Genomic DNA, 18,894 nt, shown 5'->3' on the forward strand with positions numbered 1-18,894 from the left:
ATTGATTTAAAGGATATAAGAAAAACAAAACAAAGAAGAACCTTGCAAAATAAATGGAAATAAAAGGGTGGAAAGTTCATAATCACGGACGATAATACAAAGTGAAATATTGATAATGTGCGTAAGTGATTAAATACATTCCTCATACAAGTATAGTCGAGATGAGTCAATTTCCTTAATACTCTTAAAAATAAAGTTTGTTTAAGTGTAATAAGCCTTGAGACAGAAAAGATGAATCCCTATTCAAAACATCCATGAAGACTTCAAAACATTCTGACACCTACTTTTTCTCTAAAGGCACATTTCCCTAGAATGTCTTGCATCATCAGAATAAAGATGGAGAAATAAGCAATTATTAAAAATCGATTTTAAGTTTTTCCTTATTATAGTCAACACCAAACATTAAATTAATCTTAGATTGCATCGCCTCATTACAAAATATATAAAGAATATAATGACTAGATAAAGTCGCCTTCTTATTGCAATGTTAGACATAATACATACAAACATCAACGTTACTCGAGTATCACCAAGGTACATTCCTCTGATAAAACAAAGAGAGAGTTAAACAGTGAAAATGCCTCACCAGTGCAGCAGTCCTTATTACACAAAGCTCGGGCATTGCCATTTACGTAACTAATGAAAAGAAACCCATATAAAGAGAGACAACATAATATTATATAAGTTATTATGCAACGTGTGTGATGCGCTGTTTTGCCGACAATGACGAGGAAATATCGATAGTTTTGTCCCGGGAGCCACACATGTGTTGGAAATAGTTATTTCCTGAATCATATTTGAGTTACAGCGCTCAAATTTTTTTGTCATTTAAGCAAACGCATTACTTCAGTGTCTAGCAAATTGGATGTTAAAACATGTGCTTATACTCCTCTGACGCTTACGAATTTACAGCCACTCAATCAAAATGAAGTGACATTATAACCTCCCTTTGCAGTGTGCTAGACGGGCGTTTATACGAGCGCTGTTCGTACCAAGTCCATCTTGTTTAAAGGAAATCGATGAATACTCATTTGAAAAACTACAGAAACAAGCTCAGTTGCCAAAAGTTTAAACATAAACCCCGTTTAATGGCACAGGGTACTTATGTGAAAAAAATACAGAAACAAGCTCAGTAGCCAAAAGTTTAAACATAAACCCCGTTTAAGGATAAAGACACAACTTGATGTTTAATGTGTTGGAATTAAATACTTCTAAACTAGAAATTGTGTATAAATGTTGTTGTTTTTTAAATTTGAAATCGTATTATGATATACAATAAGGAACCTTACCCAACCAATGTTGAAACGTCATGTTGAATGATGGGCATACAAATTGCACTACCGCGAAACCGCCAGCGGAGAGACACAAGACGGAATTGACGAAACATAAATTATTAAAATGACAATGAGTATTGAAATTTTATGATAATAACTCCTTAGCTAGAATGATACACATCTCGCGTTCAATTTTCAGCCATAATTTCATATTTTATACTAAACAAATAGTTTTTTTCGTAATGTGATATGTTGTTATTAGTTGGTACAGTCATTGACGTTTCCTGTGTGCTATATTCGAGGAAATCCTTGATATGAACCCGGCTTGTTTGAATAAACAATCACATTGAAAGGAATACCAAATCCGTTTACACGCATCAATTATTTGGACAGTTTTTATAGAAATGTTGAGTACTCGGATAGTGTTCCGATCGAGTATTCGTATAACAAGAACTTCTTTGATTAAAAAGTAAAGGTCATTGATACCATACTGTAGTACATGGATCTTGAACTCGTCTGGTGTTTCGTCTCAGACCGATTCGATTACACCGAAACAAACAAGTATCCCCTATAGACTTAAATTTTCAAAATAGCATATTAAAAGTTCTTCGATCTTCATTTCACAAAGTGGCTTAAAGCATCGTCGGCAACCAGTTATTCTTTATTCATACCGTGGGACAATTGACTGACAAATAGCGTAAAATGCCTACGAGGGCTAACTACAGCTGCACGTTATGCATACCGAAAAACAATATAACTACAATAACTAACCAAGAATTTCCGGATCAGACGGGTTACCTCCGGAATTTTTACCAAAGCCCTAAAAACTGTTATGCCTGATATTTTAGCACCTTTCAATCGTGTATAACTAATGGGCATATATACCCAGACTGTTGGAGCATTGCGATCATAGTTCCCATTCTCAAAAACGGTGATAGTAATGTGCCATCAAACTATCGAGGATTTTCCCTACTAGACCTATTTGGGAAAATATAAGTTTTATAAACAGGCGTCTTACATTTTTCGCCAATAAAAATACAAATAATGACGCATCACAGGCTGTTTTTTAGAGGGATATAAACAACTGACGATGCTTTTGTGCTTCAGAATCTAATATATACAAAACATTATCCCATAAACGAAGGAAATTATTCGTGGCGTTTGTCGAGTTCAAAATCGCGTTTGATGTTTCCTTAGGGGCAATCTTTGGAACATTTTGATTACTGCGAACGTAAAGGGACATTTACTTAACGTCCTTCAAGGAATGAATAAAACTGTCCGTGCATGCGTCCGGACCAACAATGGATTGACCAACCAATTCGATTGTAAGCCTGGTCTGGAGCAGGATCGTATGGCTTTGCCGAATTGTTCACTTTCTTTAGCAACGAACAAGTGTAATACCTCAGAAAAATAGGTGTACGAGGGAAACAACGTCAATGTGATATTGAAATATTTAGTCTTATGTTCAAAAAGAATGTGGCTTTTATGGTGGACACAATAGCTGGATTTTAAAGACAACTGTTTTGGTCCAACAATTCTGCCGGGATAACTTTTTAACGGTGTACATATAAAGACATTCGAAGTCGTCGTCTTCAAAAACGGGGGACGCCTTTCAATGAACGGGAAGTGGTTTGATGAGGGCAATTAATTATCTGTAGAACCAATCTGTTCATATGTCGGAATATCTCTTTCTTCATCACTATCATTGAATTATATGGCAGAAGATACCAGTGTTAAAGGAAGAGAGTATTAAACATCCAGTACAAATGTGGTCAATTACCAAGCCCTTTGACTCACAAGTGTTACTAATTCTGTTAAACGGATGTGTATTGTGAGGTTCTAAATCTAGAGAAAACATCGAACGTGGTCAACGGTATGCATGTAAATGTAAGTTTAAATCCGCCAGGTCAGAGATGGTCCAAGTATTCCATTAGGATTTTACAACTATGTGCTATTGTTTTCAGGTGTAAAAAATATATATTTTAAAACGATTGTGAAGAAAAAGCTATGATAGCTCTCTCGCATTCTCGGTGGCACAATATTGCGCGAGAGTGTGGTCTTGTGATTGTGGGGGGAAACCGGAGTACCCGGAGCAAACCCACTTGTCCGGCTTGGTGACCACTAACTAAGCTCACATTCGCCGATGCAAAAGTAATGTGGTTCAAATCGAATGCGTTTACACTTGGTGATTTTTTTGCGTTGTTTGCTAGCACCCAAAAAAATCATATTTAAAATGCATTCAAAATTGGTTCAAAATCTTATATATGCCGGACTCAAAATACGTGAAAAAGGGTTACAACTTTCTGTTTGACACCAATAAAACGTTAGCGTTAAATTGGTCCACTGAGATAAAACGATTACTGGATAAAAATGGGTTTTAGCTATGTTTGGATTAACCAAAGTGAATAACCACCAAAATATTTCATTTAAAACTTTTTACAATGTCTAAGAGACTAATAAGTATAATATTCAGAATCTTAGCCCGATACTCGGACGCAAGCGGTTAGGGAACATTATAATGGCCACATTTGTATGATCATTATTTATTGTTATACAAAAACGTCATCATTATGTTCATCATCAGTAGTAAACAGTGTTGTTGGAAAATCAGGTGATCCTGCATGCTTTGACGATGAGGAGTTAAGCGTCAGTTTCGGACACGTATCAAGCACTTCCTCCGACGTATTCGAATGAACGCTGGTATTCCTACTGAGGACTCGTTTCCGGTTCGAAATCGAACTCGATCTCCAAGCGAAGGACTGAAAACCGTCGTTTGTATGAATTGACGATGTGGAGGAAGAGAGTTGTCTGGCAAAGCCCCGCTTGAATATGTCGAGAGTGACAACTCTCACAAGAGCGTGGCGGAACTCGTACATCATAGCGCAATAGATCCAGAAATTGGCATGAAAGCTGACTAAAAGGAGAATTTCATAAACGGATATCATGGTATGGTTAAGCTTTGCCGCTGGTAATTGAACACTTTCGATTGAGATAGACAACATTATGTACAGTTTGTATGCACCGTATGGTATTTCTGGGATCAAGAAGCAGACGACAATTAAGAACGCCGTTATCGTGATTATCTTCTCTTTAGAATTCCTTGTTTTGTTTTTCCTGTGAGACATAATTGTAGAGGCCCGCCTCTGAGCTTTCCTCAAGGCAAGAATTGTAATGATCGTCAGCGTTAGCAGCACAATGCCAGGTAGGAAGTGCATAAAGGTGATACATATCCACATGTACAGACAAGCGTCTTCACATGGGTAGTCAGACTCCCATTTACATTCGTCAAACTTCGCTTTTTTATCGACCAACTGGTATATATGCATGATAAATGCCAGGGCGTACATAACAACAACGCTGACGAACGTTTTCCAGAATGTGCATATCCGTTTGGTCTTTAAGGGATGACACACGCAAATGTACCTTTGAACACCAAGGAAAACCGTCTGCCAGATTGAAACTGTGTGGAACACTCGCGCGAAGTACATTTTCAGAATCATATAAGTATCACACTCAAACTTTGAAAGGAAGTGTTCGCCGGACAAGTAGACGCTGAATGAGTTAGGTAACAATGCCACTCCTGTCAGCGTATCAGATATAGCTATGTTTACGAAGAGCAGAGTCGAAGCCCTTCCTCGGCGATTACTTGTCAGAAAATACGTAACTACACAAATGTTTGCAAGGATGGTGCAAAGAACTAAAATCGGTCGAACATATCCGAGTGTTACTTTTTCAAACTCATATACCACCAGGCTGTAGCTGTCCGTGGTATTATACATGTCCTGGTAGTCATAGTACTCTTCTTCGGGGTAATAGTACACTGTAGAGGCCACATAACCTCCAGTTGTACTTTTAAACATATCCGTGTGATTTTTTTCTTTCGAAAACGACCTTATAGCATCAGGCGGTGAGTTCAACGAAACAGATTCGAAATTTTCCTTTTTTTCTATTTCGTTAACATCGACATTTTAATATAACAAACACCATTACGCAAACAATAGTATGAAAACATTAAAACGCAGTTTGTCGTCAACAAAATTAACTTCCTTACTTCTCTAGAGTAACATTGTCATTCAGATATGTCAGGGCACTTTATTTTGATTAGTTTACTTCCATGTTCGATGTAAACGTTGAAATAATTAAAATTCTTAAGGGCGTCCTTCCGATATCAGTAGCAACCTGGTCCATGGACTTAAGTTCAATTTATTGTGAATATCGCCTATAAACAAGAGATTGCTTGAACAATTTCGCTTGTTTCATGAGTGTTTATAATGATCTTTGTAAGTGCATTCACTTTTGCACACATTTGATACTGTGTAACAAATGTTATAGTAACTTAAATTATAGTTTAGCCGTCGACTTTTCTATGTATTGGGTTTTAATAATTTAGGACTGACCCGATAAAAATGCTCCGCTTGTAGTCATTATGTTTGCATTTAATGAGTTTTAGTCTGGAAGTCCAATTGCCAACCTTTAAATGAACGGTATTTTCACTTCAAGTCGGTTGAGGGATGAACTGTATATGTTTATTAGGGCTGTATCCTTTCAGATAATAAAGCTGCACTCTCACAGATGTTTCGTTTTTACAATTTTTGTTTGACTTGGAATTTGCAAATTTTTCAGGAAATATCTGCTAACAAGTGATGAAAGACTGCTGACAAAAGATCATATTGCATGTTTACGAAACAATTGGCTCGTTCCAGGAAAAAAAAAATGTTGAAAAAAAAGTAAATCAGTGAGAGTGCAGCTTTAACAATCATGTACAATTTTATTTGCATGTTAGACACTTAATTGAAACAGAAAGTCATATGATTGCATTTGTAAACGTATTAAGATATTCTTTCAGCGTAGTTATAATTAATACTTAACATATTGTCCAATAATGATGTGCTTATGATTCGCATTTGTTGTAATTGCAAAAAGAATATTGTATCTTGTGAATAAGGAAATAATTGAATGAAACTATGGTCTTTTCATGATTTGTTATTGCCTGAAATATATGATTGATGATACAAACATGCAAATAACCATGTACATGACTGTGTGTATCGTTCTTTGTTTAAACTCTAGGTCGCAACAAACCAAGTTCGCATTGCAATCCTGTGTAGCCCTAAGCACAAGAGCCGTCAATGTTGTCGATACAACCTCCTCCATATTTATGCAAAAAGCTACAGAAACAAGCTCAGTAGCAAAAAGTTTCAACATACCCCGGTTTAGTGGCACAGAGCACAGCACAGAGCATACATACTTTATATATATATATATATATAAAACAAGAGCTGTCACAGTATGTGACGAATGCCCCCGAATGTGACATTGACCTACGAACAAGGTCAGTACATGAAAAGTTGATTTTGCCTTTATGTGTCAAACACATATGGCAAGTTATTTTAAATTTCCTCTGAACATAAAAAATACCTCCCATAGTTGACAACCTACACTGTTATGTCCTTATATTCAGAATTCCCTTGTGAATAAACACTTGGTGTATCTTTCACCTTAGAGGTAGGGACATGGGTCTTGCACAGGACACGTCGTCTTCGTATGTGGAACACATGTAGCAAGTTATTATAAAATCTGTCCTTACAAGGGAAAGTTACAGCCCGGACACGACAACCTATACCCTATGTCCTTGTATGCAGCACTCCATTGTGAATAAACACTAAGTGTGACCTTGACCTTTAAGGTAGGGACACGGGTCTTGCACGCGACACGTCGTCTTGGTATGTGGAACACATGTGGCAAGTTATTTTAACATCTGTCCATACAAGGGAAAGTTACAGCCCGGACACGACAGCCTATACTCTATGCTTATATGCAGCACTCTATGGTGAATAAACACTAAGTGTGACCTTGACCTTTGAGGTAGGGACACGGGTCTTGCACGCGACACGTCGTCTTGGTATGTGGTACACATATGGCAAGTTATTTTAAAATCTGTCCATACAAGAGAAAGTTACAGCCCGGACACGACAACCTATACTCTATGTTCTTATATGCAGCATTCCATTGTTAATAAACACTAAGTGTGACCTTGACCTTTGAGGTAGGGACACGAGTCTTGCACGCCACACGTCGTCTTGGTATGTGGAACACATGTGGCAAGTTATTTTAAAATCTGTCCATACAAGGGAAAGTTACAGAGCCGGACGGTCGGACGGACGGACGGTGCGATTTTAATATGCCCACCTTCGGGGCATAAAAATAGGTTTGTTTATTAAGAATTGTTAGGTCCGCCTTGAAACGGTCAGTAAAATGTAAATTTACTGGGGGTTTACACCAGTTTATGTGCACAAACCTCACTCTTATCCCAACAATCCTTAATAAAGATAAAACGCAAAAGGTAAGTATTATCAAAGTATGCATTAACTTGAGGAAACTTATCAATAAAACAAATAACAATAAACTTATAGGTAAACCCCAAGAACTTCTATGATTAGAGGTCCCAACTCTATCTGCAGACGTAGGGATACAATTCAGGGCACCTAATGCAAAAACTTTTCAAAGATATGATGCAGTCATTGTTTGAATCTATAAACATCCCACACATCATTATACCTTATAATATAAAATGTTTAAAACTGTGTGATCATAGTGTTTCATAATTAAAAGCATCATTGTACTAAAACTGGGAACAAATAAGGAAAAATAAAAGCGACATGTATAAGCTAATCTTTCCTTCCAAATGATTTGAAAATGTAAAATATTTGAAGAAAATGAAGTCACATGCCAAAACACTCCGAGTCAGCCAAAAACGTGTTCGCCAAATACGGTTTTAAAGATAACATGAATTAGCAAAATCTTCATAAAAAATCAAAGGACTGAAAGCATAGTTATGAAAGAATGCTATATTCAACACTATATTTTGTTTCAGGTATTCATCTTCAAAAACTATTGTTTTAATTCAAAAACCATGTTCACACAAGACACCTTGTCAGTCGTCTTTATCTGTTAAGCATTAAATGAATAATGCCAAGCATTCATACTGTACAGTTATAACAACAACGGGACTTGAGCGAAAAAGTGAAATATTGAACGTTGTATATAGGTGATTGAGCTGAGTTTTGAAATCAAGTTTTAACATGTATTATAGCGTCGATGACGACGAGGGCGATGAGACGATTAGTAATGATGAATGAAATAATTATACTCGTTGAATTGTTTGCAAGAATAATATAGAAGTGTCAATTTTAAATTTAAAGATTGTCAGACGATATTGAAGCAATTAACATCCAAAGGGCAAACTTCAAGTGTAAATGTTGTAGGATTAGTCAATTATGACATTATACGCAAACTCTGAAATGTAGTCTCTGAGAACTATTGTTAAAAGATATTTCCTTATCAGCATGTCAGCAACTATGTAAGATCAATGTCTAACGTATACAACTCCAAAACTACTTTCACTTTCACTTTGGCATGCTGACAATATTACATGTAAGCCGAATTGTACCAATGCTCGGTAAATTGTTAAATACTGCAGCAGATACAAAATGTTACAATATATTCGATAAAATTATTCAACTCAGAAAATCAATCTGTGTTAACTTCACGTTGGATTCTTGGAAGACATCTGAAAGTCTCGCCCCTTCTGTCGTTTATAAGGTGTTAACATATATTAAGATGTCATCAAGTACATGTGAAAACAGGTTATTGCAGCGTCCACATTATCGTGAGTTGGTCACGAGATTTACGCTATTTTGATATGGTTTCTGAATCAAATGGCCAAATTAAAACGGTCAAGTTAAAATATTGATACCTTTTTGTTTTGACAATTATTTAAAGCAAATTTGATTCTGTTTTAAATGCTTATTGAAATAAAAAAAAGATCCTTATAATAATAATATTAATAATTATTATTATTATATTTTATTATTATTATTATTATTATTATTATTATAATCTAAGCAACACAATCATAGCTCGACACCAATCCGACGTGTTCTTGAAACAGCAGTAGAGTTTCACCAATTCGCATGCCTTAAGTATCAACCATAAAAACGAGAGTTGGTTAGTCGTAAAAGCTCTGAGATGACAGATTTGTTAGCTCCTAAATATTGCATAAGATAACATTTTAATATCACACCTTTCGATCATCATTGCATATCGTCATGCCTTATATAGCAATATTAGACAAGAATACAAAAATAACAAATATTATCATAAATACGATTAAGATATTGTATGGTGTTTAGAAAGATAAAATATATTGTCAAAAGAATTTCAAAGTATTAAAAATAAAGAAAGTTTAGAGTGAACTTCATAATACATGTGTATCTGTTTCTATATTAATATTATATACATTTTGCAGTGTCTCAAAACATCGTAAAATACTTTTATGTTTCATAGTCACTAATTTGCTCGCTTTGTATTAAAATGTATGCATTGTTCCATGTGTGTTTGCTAAAACCAGCCAGTCTGTCATACCCATAATGGTTATTGATAACATTTTAATATCAACCCAGCTGATGAAGTCATTGGTTGTATTGGAATGCATACTTTCCAATTCGATTTACCTTTTTAGCTGCATTTTGGCAACTGATTGCCCTGGAATTCATTATAATCGAACAGTATATAAAGCATCATATATCATGTGCCCTTTTCTGCACACAAAGTCCAATCACAATTAACAATATAAAACTGCATATTTTGTTTGTAAAAGAAAACAACGAAGGAGCAAATCAGAATATATACGAGGGAGGATTGGATTTTATTTGTAGAATTGCAGGTAAAAGTTAAGCACCTTACACTAATTCTTATCAAATACCGTTTGGCTACGAAATAATATCGATTACACAAAGCTTGACACAAAGATAGTTATGAAGAAATATTAGTATATATAAACATATATACGTATACAAATTTGAAGATTATCAAAAAGATAGATAAACACTATACTAAACATTCAGTTAAAGCTCAAGAGATCTTGCGTCAATAAACAATCACTACGGCCAACTCGAAATAAAACAAAACATACGTATTACTTTTTAATAATTTTATAAGCTTTTATGATGATTTGCTATATGGAAGTGACTAAATAAGTTCGATACAAAAATCTGTAGAAACTATTATTGTCTACACCTTTTAGAGCCAAATTAGCATTAACCTTGTGTGTCTCTCGTCTAGATATTCAGCTTGATACTTTGGCCTTAAAAGAAACAACAACATAAAATCATGAACAGGATAGCGAAATTATCTTCAAATTGAAATGATATTGACATCTATGAGTTACCTCATTTTGTGAAAACTTTTAACTTCTAAACCGATTGAGTAACAACGAAATTTGCATACTTCGTCTTAAATCACTTGCCATACAAATATCTGACAGACAGTTGGCCTTCTCGGTAAAAGTCGTCGGAACAACCATTGATGCTAAATATTGATTTAAAAGAGAGAATAAAATACATTGCAAATTAAATTTGAGTGCAACGAAGGAAGAGTACAAAATCAAGAACGAAAATACAAATTGAGATGTTCATAATGTTCGTGGGATACTAGATATAGAGGATATTTGATGATATTTTGTGTAAGATCGTTATTTATTTCACGAGTGGTCACATAAAAGAATATTTGCACGAGTGATATCCGATCTTACACTGAAATTAACAAATTTTATTTTTATTTTATGCATTTATTGTGTTTGTCCCCGCTGAAAACATTCTTGATTGACGAGAGTCTCTTTCAGTGGCCTCTTTGCGAAAGGAAGTAACTGCGGCATAACCGCTGTGTGCCGTTAACTCCTAACCACATGAGCATTTAAAATACGTCATCCAAAAAAAGTTCCATACTTCATGGAAATAGATACTGCAAATGAAATCTATTTTAGATGAAACACTGTTCAAGCGAATGAACTGGATCATATAACATATTTGTGTACGTTCACGAACAATTTCAACATATTTAAACTAACGCATATAGATTTATTATAATGTGTATGCCTAAAATAAACAGCAATTTGTGATCAGTGTGTTTCGTAGTGCTTGTTTATTCACTGTCGCTCTCAGACTCCGGAAATATCTAGATCCTACGGTATATCAACGGTGACGATTTTTCATGGAGGTATGCAGGATGTTAATTTTTGCTGAGATAGCGAATTAGTTTCAGAACTGTTTAAGATGAATGTCACGTTTCCGTTGAATGTCTGATTTATAAACGAATCCGGAGGAAATGGGCCCGAAGATGCTTTTGAGAAGGATGGAGCGCAGATTTCTGCAGTTTTCTTCGACGACAATATATCGGGAAAACGCCATGGCCTGGTTGGTATTCAAACTGCTTTATTTGTTCAGACTGTTTAGATTTTTTTAGGTGGGACGCCTTTATCGTTCAGCTTTTGGACAAGCCATTTGCGAGGACTTAAGGATTTTTAAAAAGATACTGAATTCATGAACTGATGAAGGTAAACAGTTTCAGAAAATTAGTCAAATTCAAAAAGCTTTTGCATACACGTATTCGGTTAGCGTTTGTCGATGTAAATGATCTACTACTAGAACATGTGGCAAAGTAAATATTCAATCGATATCTACCAAGCGGGTTATTTGAAACAGTATGTTCCATGAATACTTGTTTTATTATAACGTATGCATAATTTGATAATGACATTACATACCTGGCGTGATGCGAGGGTTTTCTGTGCCAGCATCTGCCTATATGTTGTTCATTATGATGTAGATAGAGTTGATCCCCAAGGCCCAATTTTTTAACTATCTTTTCAGCTGACCGGTACTAATACTAAGAAGAAATGGGGTATAAGGGGTCAGAGACTCCACAGGGCGCCGGTTCATACACACTTCGAATAAATGAACAGGATCTTAGAAAGGCTAATCCTCTGGTATTGTGGCGTACGCACGAGGCTGATGTTGTTCGAAATAATTTGATCTATAATAATTGAATTTCGCGTTTTCCAAATTACATTCACTTCATAAAAAACTCATCTTACCTAACCATTTGATGTTTTTCACAAGTCCTTGTTTTTGTCTGTCGCTCAGTTTGGAGTTCAATAAAATCCTGCATAGTTTCGAGGTCCAACCCCAGGTGAAGTCGACCGGTCTCATGTTACGCATTTCAGCTCCAGTCCTCATACCAAAAGCTGTAGTACATGTGTACCACATGGAATTGATGAGGGCTCGTGTACTGGCATCACCAAGAGAGTGTGCTTGATACATCTGATCCAGATGAATGTCAGTGAGAGCCTTGGGTACTCGTGGTGTGATACCTTTGCACATCATCTTCAGGTTGTTCTGTTTGCGTTTCAAGACGTGTCTTACATTAGCAAATTCAACATCATGAATGACGGAACTAATTGAATATTTCGTGAATCTCCTTTTGACAATAAAAAAATCATGAACTACTTTTATATTACTGTCAGTTCTTTTCAATGTGTTTTTGTTAATCTTCTCAGATAAAAATTGGTCGACCTCTACTAATTTGAACGTTACTTACTCTACCTCATTTTCGTACTGTTGTTTATTTTCAGTTTGTTGTTATTCTCTGGCATTTTCAATGTTGTTATGTAGATGTTTTTCATCATTTTGCATAATGATTTCTTTGAGTTCTTTGTTTGAAAAGTTCTGCATTAAAAACAACAGCAAATCCCTCATCAAACGCTGATTCGGCCATTGTGTCCATTGTTGCAATACAGACGACAGCAAACATGTATACTCTACTTGTATCAATTACGTGCTTTCTCAAGTCAAGGGAAGCAAATTTATCAAAAGATTGAAAAACGTGGTTCCGAGTCGTCTGCAGAGAAATGATCAATTTATCATTCACCGATATTTTACATTCTTTCACCGATATTCATGAAATAAACATTCGTCATACACTTGTCGAGGTGACAATGTTGTAACGAAACAATTTACGAATGGTGTATTTTCGTAAAGTATATAATTTTATTTGAAAACCCACTTGAATCAACAAAAAGGAACATTTTATCACTTAAAGTATTCAATAAACAAATATGTGAAGTTAGAAATTTTTGATGATATCAATTTGGAATCTTTTATTATGTACTATGGTATTACATTCAGATAAAAAATGCAAATATACACAAAATATACAAACAAAAACACAACACATGTAGTTTATCTTAAAAGTTAGCACAATAGGTTATGTCAGGTCTGATGTTATTTAAAATAAATAAGTTCTAGAACATTCAAGGTATCAATACCGTAGTCTTGGACATGTATTTACCATATTAGTATTCAGTGAGAAATACCCTTTAAAATAATATCAAAATCATATGGAGTCACCATGCATCAATATTTAACATTAGTACCAATCGGTCAATATATTGATCCATATCGGATAACTTGAGGCACCATTTTATTTTCAAACTGCTGTTTGTAGCAAAATCCACGCAAGAATATAATTGTACTTTATAAAAGGACTTAAGTAGCGTTAATGGGTAAGCTTGTCGTTTTAGCTCTTAAATTCGGAAATCTGTCTCAAGTGCATCGCATGTAGAAAAAAATACTTTGCTTGCTAACTAGATCCATGTATTAATTAGTATGTTATGTTTAAAATAAGTAGAACTTTTAGTGAAGTACCACTAATGCCACCACTACCACCACCAACAACAACAAATAAATGTTTCTGTTTCGTAGACCTAAAATGATTAAAATGTTTCATATTTTGAAATGCGTTTATTTCAAAAGGTGATACATTTATATACAGAATATTTCTTAAAACTATTGACCAATATACAACATTGTTTGTTGTTTATATGTTTGCAAACAACATAACTTAAACAAATACTTCAAAACACCAGATGAGGTGAAAGGTTTTTCCAAACCTTTGCTGCACATCTCGTAATGCAAATAAAAATATATTGGATCTATTTCTGGATGGCATTTTATGTACAATGTTAATGTAATTACGCAATTGTTTAACATTCTGGCAATATATATGTAATAGTTCTGATACCTACTTTTTCGCTAAAGGAAAAATGACCCTACAATGCGTCGACTCATCTAAATGAAGACGGGGAAATAAGATATTTGTAATAGTCGAAGTACTGTATTTCCTGTTAATATGAGAAGCATAATTTTAAATTAATCAAACTTATCTTAGAATGCATCGCATCATAACAAGATATATAGGGGCAAAAATGGAGACAACATTCGCATTTCCCTTGTAATATTTCACAAATTTTATACACTAATCAAACTTACCTGAGTAAGAAAACACCAATGTATATTCCTTTAGAGAAAGAAGAACAAATAATTCGGCCAACATGAAATCAACTAATTAATAAGTATTGATTATCAATTACGAATGGCCCGTATGATAAAATAGCGGAAAAAAAAATAGAAAATTGTCGAAAACGTACATTAACTTGGCATCGATGTGCACAATGCATTGAAACTTACTAACTGAAGTACCACATACTTTAAAATTTATTTTAGTTTAGCAGTTATTTCGTATTTCCCATTAAAAAGATTACCGGTAATGTCTACCAGGTAGAATTCATTCCTTATGCGTGATTGGTTAGTCGGTGTTATCACGTGATATTACCGAGGTAGGTGTATGGTTTATGTGCACCCAATTAGAGTAAGCCTTCATAGCTTAGTGGATACGACGCTGGATTGCAATTTTGGCGACACGGGTTCGAACCCGATCTCCGACACAATTTTTTTTTACATTTTGGTACTTTTTTTAAAATTATGATATCAAAGCGTAACACATTCTCTTAGATAATTGTCCTGAGATTCGTTACAGAAAAACACTTATGGTGCCAATCTGGTGTACAGTCGCTTTAAAACTTAGCTTAAGTTTATATTGACGCTTATTTATCCCTTATTCATTCATGGTGTCTGCTTTTCTAGACTTGACTTTGCTGATTTTGACATGCATTTTTTTAGTGGCAATGCACGTACATATAAATAAAGCATTGTACAGTCTAAGGAAGCATGTCATGAAGTCTTTATTTTGTATTTCGTTTGCAACTAATTCAAAACTTTTACTCGGATTATTATCGTAAAATCCGCCAACAGGTTACATTCAATTGCAATATCTAACCGTAAAATGTGGTTGAAGTATTCAATTGGCTAGTAATTCAAATATGTTTTATGGGAGGCACACAATTTTCAAAACAGTCGGTAACACGGAAAACAACATAGCTGCCTTTTAAAATAATCACAAGCATATTTCTCATATAAGGACGAAATAAAAATGGTCCATTTCTCTAATCCTGTATTTGGCGAATTGTGTAGCCAATCAAAACGGCGGAAACTAATATTGGCCGACTTTGGGCGAGTTTTGGTTTTTATTGTCGTCAATCGTCTAGTATTAGTATAACGATTGTCCCAGTATCGCGTCAAATCCGTACTAGTTGATTAATAAATGGTCTTATAAATTCGAAGCACATGGAAATTTAACGGAAGTAGAAATTATCAAGATAAGGGAAGTAACCCGTGAATGGGGCTACGCTACACCATATTTATTGCACCACTGCATTGATGTATTGCTGATAAAAGATATATGTATATCTGATATATTTCTTTGAAACATTTCCTTTGTCGAAACACTGATTGGTTATTTTTGTTATGTATAATTGTAAGTGTTGTCTGGGGTGCCCCGATCCCTGGTAGCACATATGTTTCGGGGAAAATAAAAGGGACTTCATTGATGTCTCAAAAAAATAGTCTTATAGTCTTACAGAACTTACGACAACAAGACGTTATGCATATCGTATAGCAATCAAACGTTATTTCTTGTAAGGCATAGTTTATTCTTACCGCGAGTGAATATGCCATAGCTAATGGTTCAAATATAATACAAACACGTTTCAAGAACATTTATTGACAGAAATGTAGAAATACAGAAAAACATTAAGATTCGGAAATATAAAAACAAATCATTCCTTACATGAAAATAATAGAAACGGTGCTAACTTTACAAATAACATTTCAAAGATAATTTACAACTTTTATTATGTAACAGTTATTTGTATTATACAAACACTACAACGAAGCTACATCCAAACAAAGTATTGTTGCTTTCAGACTCAGATATTGTGCAGTTATATAAGACACATACGTATTTAGAGCAGCATATATATTCACTAAAGTTTGAGTCTAAGACAGAGAAGCGAGACTCTGAAACTGAAAATCTTTATCCTCTTGTAAACTAAGAAGAGTAAGGCTTTGATTATCCTAAAATTGCTGTAAATCGTAAATATGACTATTGTAAATATCATCTGAACACCTTTTGTCAACAGGAGATACATCAATGACGTTTTCCTATTTCAGAATTTTAGTCCCAAACTCACACTCAAAAGGTATGGAAACATTATTAATATTTATGCAAAAAGCTACAGAAACAAGGTCAGTAGCAAAACGTTTAAACATATACCCGGTTTAGTGGCACTGGGTGAACGCAAAAGACATAGAACACAAAATCACAAACAAGAAACACAGAAAAACAGCACAAAAATCCACAAACAGCACAGTGCATGCATACTATATATATAAAAATAAATAGGTATGTTTATCAAAAATTGTTAGGTTCCGCCTTGGAACGGTCAGTAAAATGTAAATTTACTGGTGGTTTAAACCAGTTTATATGCACAAAGCTCAAGGTAAAAGTATAATACCCATTGGTTTATGTAAAAGCTCAATAGTATGACCACTGGTAAATGTTTATACAAAAACATCTTCATCATTTTCATTATCCGCCTTATACAGTGTTGATGAAAAATCAGGTGGTCCTGCATTCTTTTTCGGTGGGTTCAGCATCGGTTTTGGATAGACAGCGTTAATATTCTCTGACGTTGTCGAATGAACGCTGGTCGTCCTACTATGGACCCGTTTCCGGCTAGAAATCGAACCCGATCTCGAAGCAATGGACCTAAAACTGTCGCTTTTGCGTATTGACGAAGCGGAGAAAGAGCGTAACCTTGCAAAGCCACGCTTGTATGTGTCGAGGGTGATTATTTTCACAAGCGCCTGGCGGAACTCATACATCATAGCGCAATATATCCAGAAATTGGCATGGAAGCTGACCAATAGAAGTATTTCATACACGGATATCATGGTGTGATTTAGCTTTGCATCTGGTATTGAGACACTTTCAATGTAGATTGATAACATTATGTACAGTTTGTATGCGCCGTGTGGTATTTCTGGAATCAAGAAGCAGACGACGATTAAGAACGCCGTTATCGTGATGATCTTCTCTTTAGAATTCCTAGTTTTGTTTTTCCTGTGAGACATAATTGTAGAGGCCCGCCTCTGAGCTTTCCTCAATGCAAAGACTGTTATGATCGTCAGCGTTAGCAGCACAATGCCAGGAAGAAAGTGCATGAAGGCGATACATATCCACATGTACAGACAAGCATCCCCACATGGGAAGTCAGTCTCCCATTTACATTCCCCATCCTTCGCCTTTTCGTCGATCAGCTGGTATATATGCATGCTAAATGCCAGAGCGTACATAACAACAACGCTGACGAACGTTTTCCAGAAGGTACATATCCGTCGAGATGTAAAGGGATGACACACGCAGAGGTATCTCTGAAGGCCAAGGCAAACCGTCTGCCAGATTGAAACTGTGTGGAACACTCGGGCGAAGTACATTTTCAGAATCATGAACGTATTGCACTCAAACTTTGAAAGGTAGTGTTCGCCAGACAAATAGACATTGAACGAGTTAGGTAAAAATGCCACTCCTGTCAACGTGTCAGAAATAGCTATGCTCACAAAGAGTAGATTTGAAGCCTTTCCCCGCCGTTTCCTTGTCAGGAAATAGGTAAATACAAATATGTTTGCAAGGATGGTGCACAGAACTAAAATCGGTCGAACATATCCGAGTGTCACTTTTTCAAACTCGAATAACTCAAGACTGTAGTTGCCCGTGGTATCATTATACATCATATTTTCATTTCCGTAATATTTCCCGTAATCATAGTACTCTTCGTCGGGATAGAAATACTCTGTAGAGGCTAGAAATCCTTCGGTTGTACCCATAAAAGTGTAGGTATGATTTTCTTCTTTCGAAAACGACGACACGGCATCAGGCGTCTCTGAGACTGAGTCTGAGATTGACGAAACGGATTCGGTAGTATCCATTTTTCGTTTACATCGGCATTTTATTATGATAAAGAAACACAGAAGGCAGTCGGTTGTCAACAACGTAAACGTGCTGACTGTTTGAGAATTTTTATTATCACCAACATTAAACAGGACATTATTTTTATTATTATTCCTTAATTAGTCTACTTCAGAAGCAATCAGATATCTGAAGAGCCTCTTTCCTTGAACTTGTATAATTAGTTTAAACACGTGATAACTTCGTATGCTTTAAAAGTGAAAACTCGGATCTGTGTTTATGTATTTATATTTGAGACGTTCGATACCCTGTAAAAATAATGTTGTCTTTTGCATTAGGTAAGCCTTTGAATTCTCTATGTAAAAGGTTTAATCATCTTAGGGCCAACCCAATACAACAATGATACTTTTTGAAGTCCTTATTTTTGCAGATTACCCTTTTAGTGTTGAAATCCCTTTGCTATATTTATAATGAATGATTTAATCACTTTAAAACTCTCACAGATATACCATTTGTACAACTTTTTTTAGTTTTTGTCTTGGAAAGTGCCAATTTTTTGCGTTAATATCTGCAAACC

The 18,894-nt window shown here is 35.2% G+C and overlaps 2 protein-coding genes across 2 annotated transcripts; both read right to left on the reverse strand.

Moving 5' to 3' along the window:
* Positions 1–3,801: 3,801 nt before the first annotated feature.
* Positions 3,802–5,340, reverse strand: LOC128220474 (sex peptide receptor-like). The gene has a single exon (XM_052928880.1). The coding sequence runs from the start codon at positions 5,132–5,134 to the stop codon at positions 3,824–3,826; it is 1,311 nt and encodes a 436-aa protein (XP_052784840.1). The 5' UTR covers positions 5,135–5,340; the 3' UTR covers positions 3,802–3,823.
* A 10,865-nt stretch (positions 5,341–16,205) lies between these two features.
* Positions 16,206–18,441, reverse strand: LOC128220013 (sex peptide receptor-like). The gene has a single exon (XM_052928244.1). It carries the CDS (start codon positions 18,335–18,337, stop codon positions 16,910–16,912), a length of 1,428 nt encoding a protein of 475 aa, XP_052784204.1. The 5' UTR covers positions 18,338–18,441; the 3' UTR covers positions 16,206–16,909.
* Between the last annotated feature and the right edge of the window lie 453 nt (positions 18,442–18,894).

Source organism: Mya arenaria, chromosome 15 (assembly GCF_026914265.1).
Source record: "Mya arenaria isolate MELC-2E11 chromosome 15, ASM2691426v1".
Classification (NCBI taxonomy): domain Eukaryota; kingdom Metazoa; phylum Mollusca; class Bivalvia; order Myida; family Myidae; genus Mya; species Mya arenaria.